Source organism: Panthera tigris, chromosome B1 (assembly GCF_018350195.1).
Source record: "Panthera tigris isolate Pti1 chromosome B1, P.tigris_Pti1_mat1.1, whole genome shotgun sequence".
Classification (NCBI taxonomy): domain Eukaryota; kingdom Metazoa; phylum Chordata; class Mammalia; order Carnivora; family Felidae; genus Panthera; species Panthera tigris.
Genome location: NC_056663.1, coordinates 122457757 through 122469787, shown reverse-complemented (window position 1 = coordinate 122469787; position 12031 = coordinate 122457757). Strand labels below are relative to the sequence as shown.

The following is a 12031-nucleotide window of genomic DNA, read 5'->3' as shown; positions in this document are numbered from 1 at the left end:
GAAAAGTATGACTATGATTACCATAAAAATCAAGTATTTAGAGGGCTGGAGGGAAGAATATGTGATAGGAAAAGGGAATGCACAGAGGGGCTTCCTGGGATGTTGGCAATGAATTTCTTGATCTAGGTAGTAGCTGCATGGTAATTTGCTTAATAATAATTAAGCTAATATGTATATTATGCACTTTTCTGCATTTGTGGCTTTTTTCACCATTTAGAAAAGATTTATATATATATATATATACATATATATATATATATATGTATATATATATATACACACACACACACATAGATACATATTATATACATACATACATATGCAAATAGTAGTTATAAAGATAGATGGTCCTTAGGCAGAATGGTGTTAATAAATGGTGCTGGGCTGTCTGCTTTGGCAGACTGCCTTGCTGATCTTCCTTAATAAGGCTATTGAAGCCTCCCACATATATATGTATATGATTAAAGTCAAACTGTGAGAGGAGAGATCTATAAATTTTAATCTTGACAGATTTAAAATTTTCTAAATGCCTTAGATCTTATTCTTTAGGCAGAAAGTTGTTTTTCATCTCATTTGGTGGTTTGGCCAAATGAAATTTTTATGGTGACCTTCAGTCAATTTTATGCCATAGAATTACCTGTAACCTTTCTTGTAATATGTCAAAATAACAGTTTTTCTTATATGTTTTCTCCTTTACTATCTTCACTTCTATCTTATAATCGTGCAGCAAATTGAATGATACCTTTGAAAACTTGTTTCTGGACTATCGTTAGTATATCACCCTTGGTTTTCCTTATGTGCAAAGGAGACATTTAAATTGGGATTTGTATAATTCAAGGTTTTTAGGAATTTTAAGGTTTTTTTTTTTTTTTAACATGGCTTTGATTCTAGTCACCACACATTTCTAGCCCTAGCATTCTGTAACCAAGGAAACGCCCTACTTTCAGCATAGCACAGTACAAGTGTACCTTTTAGAAAAATATTCCAGTTTGAATATTCTGTGTATTCTGGAGATAATATTCTAAAGATTATCAGTGATCCTGGTGTTAGGGGGAAATGAAACCTAAATTTTATATCTTAAAATTGCCCAAAAGAAAATGTCAAGTATAAAAAAGGTCTTTGTTTCTCCCAAATAATAATAACCTGAAGCTGCCATTGCTGTATATGTGCACATATACAGCTTAGGGAAACCAATGGCTAAAATAAAATCCAACTAAAAAATAAAATTTAAGTTTAAAAATTTCTATGTAACAAGTTTCTAAGGTCAGTTCATCTACATTTATTGTAAGCTGTATAAATATACCCAGAGCATGTAGGTAGACCAGTTTAGGTCAAAATACAAAGATGAAAGAGGTATGTCTACTCTAATGAGGGAGACAGATATGGATATGAATATAAAACCTGCAATTAAGTAAGTTCTATAATAAAAAAAAGTTATTAGGGGTGCAAACAATTTGATAAGAGTAGAACTTACTATGAAGAGAATTGTTAACAATATAATTGGGATGTAAATTTTTCTGTTAAAATACCTTCACACTACACTGTTGGTTATCAGAAAGCTCAAAAGTTATTTTTTTCTTTCAACTTTTATTATGGAAATTTTAAAACCTATTCAGATGTAGTGAGAATATAGTCTAATGAACCACCAAAGATCCATCACCCAAGCAAACTTGAAATTAATGAAAACCTGAAGTCCTTTTTCAAAACACGGCTTTTAAAGTTCAGAAAGTTACAGATTTATTAACTGCCTTAGAAAAGTAACATCTAGGGGCACCTAGGTGTCTCAGTCTGTAGAGCGTCCGACTTCAGCTCAGGTCATGATCTCATGGTTCGTGGGTTTGAGCTCCATGTAGGGCTCTGTGCTGACAGCTCAGAGCCTGGAGCCTGCTTCAGGTTCTATGTCTCCCTCTCTCTCTTCCCCTCCCCCACTCACACTCTGTCTCTCTCAAAAAAAATAAATAAATAAACATTTTAAAAATTAGAAAAATATCTATACAAGTATGAATCCAAATATATACGTATGGTATAGTTTGAAATTTACTAATAGCTCTTTACTTTTCAATAACTTTCTATTCACATGCCATTAGTGAGTATATTTTTACTTTATATAACAGCATATCTGTTTTAGTTTAAACAGTGTATTTAATAGTATTACCTTTTTAAAACATGAGCATAATATCTACAATAACAGTGCAGTGCTATTACTTTCCTTCAAAGCTGAGAATCAATTTGTTTAGGTACTGCAGACATTGCAAAAAGTGCCCTAATGTCAAGTAAAAAAGAAAAGTGAAATAAAACTTTTGTGTATATAACCTGCACTGTCAGATAGTTCCTTTTGAAACTCAAATCTTCAAACATGTATTATGTAATCATGCATTTTCTTGATTTCTTATAAGTCTTCATAATAGGTTGCTTATACCAGAACTTCTGTTTCATCTCAAGTTTTGGTTATTTTGTTCACATTATTTTTTAGATGCTATTAAACTACAGCTGGTGGAAGCAGGGCTGGTAGAATGTCTACTAGAGATTGTTCAGGAGAAAGTGGATAGTGAAAAAGAGGATGATATTGCTGAGCTCAAAACTGCTTCAGATCTAATGGTTTTATTACTTCTTGGAGGTGAGTTATAATTTAAGTCAACCTAAGAACATGATTATTAGATTTTTTTTAATGTATTGTCTCTTTTGTGAACACTATATATATTAGGCATTTTCTCATTTTCCTGCCTCATTTAATCCTGGTGTGATGATTTGAAACCTTAAACACATCATGAAGAGAACTAGAGATAGTGAACCTGGAAAAGAGGAGTTTTCACTATCTTACAATATTCAAAGAGCTGTCATAGGACAACTGTGGCACTAAAAGCTAGAGGGCTACTTGGGACTTAGACTAGAAAAATCCTAAACTCTTTTATAAAAAGAGTCATTACTTGTCCTTTCATGAAATATCATTTCTGAAGTATATAGTTATCCAGTTGGATATTCATTTAGGAATATGGATTTGTTGCTCTATATTCTTTTCCTTTTATCTATTTGTTTCATTTACTTCCAGATGAATCCATGCAGAAATTATTTGAAGGAGGAAAAGGTAATGTGTTTCAAAGGGTGCTGTCCTGGATTCCATCAAATAACCACCAGCTACAGCTTGCTGGAGCACTGGCCATTGCAAATTTTGCCAGAAATGGTAAGCATCTCATATTATCCTTTTTAAATCAGATGTTCTATTTTGTTTTTGTTTTTGTTCACCGTTACATGTACTAAAACGAACAGTTCAGAAGTTAGTATGAAGTGTACTGCTACCTTAATTTTTTAGAGATACGAAATACTTAGTGTTTGTTTTTGTTTTTGTTTTTTTAAAGTAAGCTCTGCTTAGCAACATGGGGCTTGAGCTCACTACCCCAAGATCAAAATTCACATGTTATACCAGCTGAGCCAGCCAGGAACTCCTACTTAGTGCTGTTTCTAGCAAATTACATATTTTGTGCAATTTAACTAAGTCCTGGTATTTTAAAGATCATGAATAGTGATTGTAAAGTCCTTCTTTGAGTACTCTGTACTTTAGAGATCAGTAAATTTGAGTCCCATTCTAATATCCTCTTACCTGGGAGGATATGCTCTCTTGGCTGGTGATTGTTTTTTTAAGTTTTTATTTATTTATTTTGAGAGATAGAGAACGAACAGGGGAGGGGCAAAAAGAGAGGGGGGAACAGAGGATCCAAAGCGGGCTTTGTGCTGACAGCAGAGTGCCTGATGTGGGGCCCAAACCCATGAACCATGAGATCATGACCCAGACTGAAGTCAGTTGCTTAACCAACTGAACCACCTAGGCGCCCCGCCTGGTGATTTTTTAATTTAATAATGTGAGTATTATTTGTAGGGTTATTGTGCCTTATTTATCCTTTTATGCCTACTGAACTTAAGTGTGAGTAATCAATCCTCTCGTTTAGACTAGAATATTTAATTTGCTTTAATAACATTTCCAAGGCACCAGACCTTCATGTTCCTTTCTGAAGTCTGGAACTTCTGTTCAGTCTAGAAACTTATACTGTGTCTAGGAAAATCGGTTCTTCTTGTTTTTAGCTTGAATTTATTCTAATGTGAATTGTATATCATAATGGATGGATTATGGATGGATAAAAATCATAATGGATTTTTACTTCCTTCTGAGGATGATCATTCACTCCTTAGTGATGTAATTAGGAATAGTAAAATATTGGTAATTGTTGAAGGTAAATGTGGAGTAGTGAGTGGTTCATTATAATATTCTCTCTGCTTTATACATACATATTTCAAAAGTTTTATCATTGAAAAATAAACATCAACCATGATAACAAAATATAGAGTACTGTCACTGTAACATTGGCAGGACTTAGGCCTACTTGACTATAAATGAAAATTATTGGTAGACATTTTAAGCATGTGGTTTCTATTTACTCATCTAATATATTGTCAGGCTCTATGCTACAGATTTTTCTGGTCATGACTTCTCACTCAATAAAGAAAAAAATCTATAAATCTGATGGGAGAAAGTATTGGAATTCATCTTATTTTCATGTAGTTCCATTTTCCCTAATGTATAATGGACAATTGATAGGCATCACTATTATAAAATATTTATAGGTATTTGTAAAGAGGAAAGGAAAAAATGCTTTTGTTTTGTTCAGATGGAAATTGTATCCATATGGTAGACAATGGAATTGTAGAAAAACTTATGGATTTACTGGACAGACATGTAGAAGATGGAAATGTAACTGTGCAGCATGCAGCATTAAGTGCCCTCAGAAATCTGGCCATTCCAGGTAAGACGTAAGAATGGTGAACAACTATGTAAGAAATAAGATCTATTGTTTTGGGAAGGTGTTTATTTCATGTGATTTGTGGACCTGCCCTGACCAAGAAAAAAAATCTTCAAATTATTTATATTTTTCTCACTAGTAAATGGAGATATATCAAATAAGTTTTCTAAGATTGTACAGGTATAATTGTTGTATTTGTTCAGATCATTCAAATATTCTGTTACCTTTTGTAAACTCCTAGATTTTCATCATATTGTATGGTTAAGCTTTTTTAAGCATCTTCAGTTGAGGTAGGATAATAGCATCATTTAAGAGAGTCCCTATAAGAATGACTTTTAGGGGGGTTTTCCCCTTCTATATAAGCAGACATAATTTTTAAAAATAGCCTTAATGTGTCTTTGGATTAAAGACACTTTGAGCCATGAAATCACATTATCATGGTAAATAGTACAGGAGATAAAGCTATTATTCTACTTTCTAAAAATAAATTTCTGATTAGGTAAAATAGTATAACTGTATGATGATACAATCTATAAGATATCAATTTGCTTCATATAACAGATTAATATTGCTTATTAATGTCTATAACATCTATAGTAACACAATTGGATCAAGAACACAGGTAAAAAGAAACATTAAACCTGAGGAATTGTGCTTTTTGTAAATAAGAAGACAACATTGTCAGAGTTCCTTTTCAAATTGTTTAAGTGTTTTGAGATTAGGTTTAAAAAGCCAGTATGTATGATTTTGTATGTTATGCTCCTATAGACAAACAAGATAATTACCCTCACCCCCAGTCCCATTCTTAAAATACACAGAAAAGCAACATGACCTTTAAGTAGAAAAATGTAACGTGGGGCCTTAAAAATAGTAAGACAATAAATGTATATTGAACTGAATGACTATCATCAAGAATGCTAGCACCATTTTAACTATATTCTTTTTCCTCTCCCTCTCTCTCTCTCTCTCTCTCTCTAGTTGTAAATAAAGCAAAGATGTTATCAGCTGGAGTCACCGAGGCAGTTTTGAAATTCCTTAAGTCCGAAATGCCCCCAGTTCAGTTCAAACTTCTGGGAACGTTGAGAATGTTAATAGATGCACAAGGTAAAAGAAATGCTTTCCCAAGGTACATTTTTGGTATGACAGTCAGTGTGCCTTAGTTGAAAAGGACTTGTTTTTAGCTTTGAGAATTATGTAATCATAAAGATAAATGGCAAATAAAAGGCAAAAAGAGATTGGTTTTAGAGCTCCATTCATTAATCCCCATGCTTGGTTATAATTGACTTTAAATGGAAATTATATTGCATCTCTTTATTGTACATATAATCCTGGTTTATCACTGATTCATTAGCAGTTCTGAAGGGTTTTTATGTTTTAGTATTTCATACCCATTTTTACTTTGTCTTAAGAATCATGTCTCAATATACTGACAGTCGAAATTTTTTTAAATTTGTTTGGCAAACAGGGAGATCATTTTTCTGTTTACAGAAACAACCATGAAAACCACTGCTTGGAATGAGTTACGTTTATTTACTTATTTCTAAATTCTAAACCTTTGTCTGTATTGATTCCTCAGAGTCCTTCTGATACTCTTTGTTGTATTTTGCCAGAGTACTAACAGACTACCAGGCTGAACCACAAGAGTATAAAATTGTATTTTTGTATTTTGTATGAAAGTCCACAACTTTATAGAAAAAGCTAAACAGTCCATCAGATACTTAATAAAATCATTGTGCTGTGGTTTTAGATGTATAGTTTCCTTTTGCACTCTTACAGTCTGTGCCAGGTACTTCAGTTGGTTGCCTATCAGTGATTGTTTCTTTTGTGGTTTGCCTTCTTTCCTATAGCAGAAGCTGCTGAACAACTGGGAAAGAATGTTAAATTAGTGGAGCGTTTGGTGGAATGGTGTGAAGCCAAAGATCATGCTGGTGTGATGGGGGAGTCAAACAGACTGCTGTCTGCCCTCATACGACACAGTAAATCAAAAGTAAGTTCCAGAGGAAACCATTTGCTGGAAAACCTGCAAGTGGCCCCTTTGGAAACTCAATATCATAGATCCTATAAATAAGCTTGCATTTCACTATTTATATATAAATACATTACAGGTGTACCTCAGAAATATCATATAGGTTCAGTTCCAGAACACTGCAATAAAGTGAAAATGCAGCAAAGCAAGTCAAATGAACATTTTGGTTTCCCAATGTATATAAAGTTGTGTTTACACTATATTGTAGTCTCTTAAGTGTGCAATAACATGTTTTAAAAAATCATTTTTATGCCTTCATTAAAAAAACTCTTTATGCCTAAAAATGCTAACCGTCATCTGAGCTTTCAGTGAGTTGTCAATCACTGATCGTACATCACCATAACAAACATAATAATAATGAAAAGGTTTGAAATTTTGTGAGAATTACCAAAAGGTGGTGCAGGCATAAAGTGAGCAAATGCTGTTGGAAAAATGGCTGACAGACTTGCTTAACACAGGGCTGCTACAAACCTTCAGTTTGTAAAAAAACACAGTATCTGTGAAACACAATAATAAAATGAAGTGCAATGAAATGAGGGATGCCTGTGATCCAGAATTCTGAAAAAAGAACTGAAAATTGAGGCTTTTAATTAGTTCTAGTCCATGATAGTTAAGAGTAAGGCTTTGGAATCAGAGAAGTTCACGTAGTATCCCCACTATTTACTTGGTCAAGTGTCTTTCACATCTCAGTGTATTAAACCTGGGGTGATACCCACCCGAAAGTGTTGTGAGAATGATTCAGTGAGATCACCTATATGAAGTACTCAACTGGAATGTAGGACAAAGTAAGCACTCAGTAAATGGAATCACCATAAATGTTGATGTTATTATTTTTACCACTATCCTCAGTGTAAAATATCTTCTGTGTACCAAGCACTGACCAAGCTAGCTAATGATATTAAAAATTAAATGATATCTAGATAGTATATGGTGCCCTGAACTCACAAAGTTGGATGAAATCCATTCTTATAGCAGTGTCCAGTCTAGTATGTGTCTGACATGTGGTTGATAACCTGTGTTTGTTCAGTGAATGACTAAATGAATTATTTTAAAGATCATAATGGTGGGAAGTTAGGCCAGCTGATTTAGTATCTGTATTATATACCTTTTATTTTTTTTAAGCCTGTTATCCAGAGTGAGCCTTTTGACCATTTCACTTATGTCCATGGGAAAATGCATCACAACTTCTTAACCTAATCTTGGAACTAAATTCATTAAACTGTTAGACTAAATTGAGATTTGAGGCTTTTCTGCTAATATTTATCACAGGGTTCCCTTTCCCTCATCTAAACCCCTACTCTCCCCTCCCCCAGCAAAAAAGCTTTCCGGTACCCATTAAGCATCCATCACATGTAGGTGCTTTAAAAAGACAAGAGCAACATTACATTGTACCTTTCTAGGGGTGTGTGTGTGTGTGTGTGTGTGTGTGTGTGTAACAAAAACAATTTCCCCCATAGAATCTTTTTTTTTTTATTTCAAGTTTTTATTTAAATTCTAGTTAGTGTAACAAAAGGGACGCCTGGGTGGCTCAGTCGGTTAAGCATCTGACTGTTGATTTCAGCTCAGGTCATAATCTCAGGGTTCGTGGGTTCAAGCCCCACATCGGGTTCTGCACTGACAGTGCACAGCTTGCTTGGGATTCTCTCTCTCCCTCTTTCTGCCTCTCCCTCACTTGTGCACTCTTTCTCTCAAAATTAAATAAATGTAAAAAAAAATTTTTTTAAAGAAAACAGTTCCCCCCTTGAATATTCCCTTATTTTTTTTTCTTTTCAATTTTTTTTTTCAAATTCTAGTTAGTTAACCTATATGGTAAAATTAGTTTTAGGTGTAGAATTTAGTGATTCATCACTTACATACAATAGCCATGATACAAGATTATAACTTTATGGGCACATTATAACTTTATGTTTATAATTCAGTACCAAATAGACTGGGTTTTGTTTGGGGGCTTTTTTTGCATATCTTTCCTACAGTTGAGTGTATATTGCTGCTAAGCAGCAATAGGAACCTTGATTGACATACCTTAATGATCAGAACACAGGTGTGTTCCTTGTGGAGCTCCAGATTAGAATTATTTTCAAATTTCACAAGCATTGAAGTGGAATCTGGGATTCCTTTTGAGCAGTTTCAGAACATGTTCTATTGAATAATAACCGTAAAGAATATTCCACAAAGAGAAACGGTTGTACGATCAGATTAGAGAAATAGTTCATTTCTTTTCCCTGCCTTTGAAATTCACAGCACACATTAGCACTACTCTAAAAAAAAAAACAAAAAAAAACACATCCTTTACTGTCGCACAGTGGGTCTTTTTTGCACGTTGCATCTATTAAATACATTCCACTGAACATACTTTGGAAAATGCTGCTCTGGAATAAGCTTTTAAACACTAGGTTCAAGGGTTTTTTTCTGTTTTTTTGTTTGTTTGTTTTTTTTTTGTTGTTACATTCCTGTAGATCCTTAACCAACTATTGTGAATTATAGCTCTGTCCTTGTGTTATTTTTAAACTTTGAAGATCCTACTCCTTTTAAAGTCACCCTGAATTCTGTCTTTAGAGTCCAACCCTCTGAAAGTTTGCACTGACTCACAGGGTTTCACACTAGCTTAGTCATCTCAGCCATATACAGTATATTTCTGCACTTGTGCCAATAGGTAAATTCACATCTTCCTTCAAAAGAGTGCCCTGGACTAGAACTCTTGAGCAACTAGCTGGACCTTCTGATTTAGATATCAAAAACAGAAAATATATTTTGCCTCTACGTTAGGAACATAAAAATTACCTCCTGTCAAAGTCACTTTTTTCTTTCCTTTAAGAGTAAAACATTCTTCGTCAATTATCAAGCTAAAAACTTGTCTAAACAAATGTTTTTAGTCATTCGCTCATTCATCTGACAAACATTTAAATCCTATACTGAGAAGTAGTTTTTGATGCTACAAAGTTGAGAAAGAAAATTTTTTGTTAGGTGATTCAGTGCCTACACCAATCTGCAATCTTATAAATTACCTTGAACTCAGGCCTATTTCAGAACATTACATTGTAATAATCAGTATTATTATACAGTTTTCAACAAAGTTTTTAGCAGGAATTTATCTCAGTTATTAAGGGCATATTGACTGTAAAAGTTAAATATGCAAGACTGTTACATAGATAATTTGCCTTGGTTATGTATGTACCAAAATTTAGCTTTACATAAGAAAACTTGAGAAACAGGATTGCAAAATAACACATCATTTAAAACTTTGTAAAGCATTAAAGTATGTCCAAAATTTTTGGAGATTTTGCAGATACATCTAGGGTTTAGAAGGATTACCCAGAAAAATATCTTACTATTTCTACAGTTTACTTATTATAAGTGAAATGATTTTAGAAAAGTTAAAATTATTTTTAGATGTGGATATTGAAATTATTTGTAATTCTCCAGACGAACCTCTTTGCTCTGTGGAATAGTGCTGATATCCCTTTTTTTTTTTTTTTTAATATCTTGAAGTTTAAAAATGTAACTTTAAAATACATCCATAGAGCCTCTTTAGAACACATTAAGTGACTGCCTGTGCATGGCACTATGATGAATTCAGTACACTTACTTTTGGTTAGACCACAAACGGTCTAACTGCCTGGATTTGAATCATGGCTTTTTACCTCTTAATCACTGACAATTTTCATAACTTAATCTGAGCTTCAGTTTCTTCGTCTATTAACGGGAGAAAATACTAGCTAATGGGATTTTCTTTGAGGATAAAAATATGCTAATATCTGTAAGCTACCCGGTATAATGTCCAGCGTGTAGTGGTTGCTCTATAGAGGGCAGCTATCAATATCATTCTCTTTTGTCATATAACACAAGTACAATGCTTCATTTGTCTTTTATCCCCCATTCTGTCAGGCACAGTAACTCCATAGCGGACCTACTCAGTAAAACTTACTGAAGTAGGAGGAGAGAGGGCAAGGAATTTAAAAAAAAAAAAAAACTTCAGTATCTGTTCAAAAAACTGAGATGGAAAAGGACCTATGCTTGAACTTATGGGGGAGCTATTTGCTTCTGATATACAGTTTCCTTCTTCATTCATGACCTGCCCCTTCTACTATAGTAGACTTTCCAGGGTGAATCACAAAATAAAGGATGAAATAATAGGCCAGGAACCTTCATTAGGTGACTGCATGTGTGTCTATGAATCTCTTGTGGTGTTTACTCAATAAATTCCTTTGTGATTTTTATAAAATGCTTCACTAATTTTAAGAATTTTATATCTGTTTCAATAAAGTGCCCACCCAGTAAGCAGTGTGTTGAGAGGCTTTCTTTTCATTAGAAGAGATTTTAAAAGATCATTTTTCACTTACTAAAAGAGGTTGATGAGAAAAAGCTTGTTGGATGCTAGAACACAACTACCATAAAATCTCAGTACTAGGACCCCATCAGTTTAGATTGTTTGATCTCTAAATGTTGTTTGGGCTCAAAGCAAAGACATTACAGATAGTTTTCTTAAGAATTTATATAAGGTGGAACCATTAAAAAAAAAAAAAAAACCTTTTTCAGGGTGCCTGGGTGGCTCAATCGGTTAAGCGTCTGACTTTGGCTCAGGCCATGATCTCACGGTTTGTGAGTTCGAGCCCCACATCAGGCTCTGTGCTGACAGCTCAGAGCCTGGAGCCTGTTTCAGATTCTGTGTCTTCCTCTCTCTCTGCCCCTTGCCTACTCACACACTCTCTCTCAAAAATAAACAGTAAAAAAATAAAAATAACCCTTTTTCAAATATTTTAGCAGATTAATTTTAAAAATATTTCTAATTACAGTAGTTTTATACTCTTGAAGGTAATGCAGATGGGGTATTTAATATCTGGCACTTCAAATGACTGAAAGTAGTAAGAACCAAGAAAATTACTTTTAAAAATTCTCTAATTGAGACTTTGCACTAAATCATATTTAAGCCAAGAGTTTTCAGGCAACAAAACTTTGAGATGAAAACAAAAAAGTAAATAAACGTGACCATTTTTAAGAATCTAACTTTTGCCATATATTCTTATATGTTCTTTTTATGTAATAACCGTGTAATTATCACACAAACATATGATAACACATTATTCCAGCATTATAGAAAAAGTCACCAAGATGCAGAGAGGTTCTGTAATTTCCTTGGTCAATGTTGGCACTGGGCTTTTTTCAATCTGGAGCACACGGTTTCCTTTGCCATTGGAGAAGACAGAGCTATAGG

The 12031-nt window shown here is 33.8% G+C and overlaps 1 protein-coding gene across 5 annotated transcripts in view; it reads left to right on the top strand.

Annotated features, from left to right (window-relative positions):
- Positions 1–12031, top strand: part of RAP1GDS1 (Rap1 GTPase-GDP dissociation stimulator 1) — a 166849-nt gene that overhangs the window by 139102 nt on the left and 15716 nt on the right. For 4 of the 5 annotated variants that reach the window (XM_042984151.1, XM_042984149.1, XM_042984152.1 and 1 more), the window contains 5 exons: positions 2474–2617; positions 3050–3181; positions 4662–4796; positions 5772–5897; positions 6641–6780. In XM_042984151.1, the coding sequence (XP_042840085.1) occupies positions 2474–2617; positions 3050–3181; positions 4662–4796; positions 5772–5897; positions 6641–6780 (677 nt within the window). The remainder of the gene's footprint in view (positions 1–2473; positions 2618–3049; positions 3182–4661; positions 4797–5771; positions 5898–6640; positions 6781–12031) is intronic. The other variant, XM_042984150.1, reaches the window with a different exon arrangement.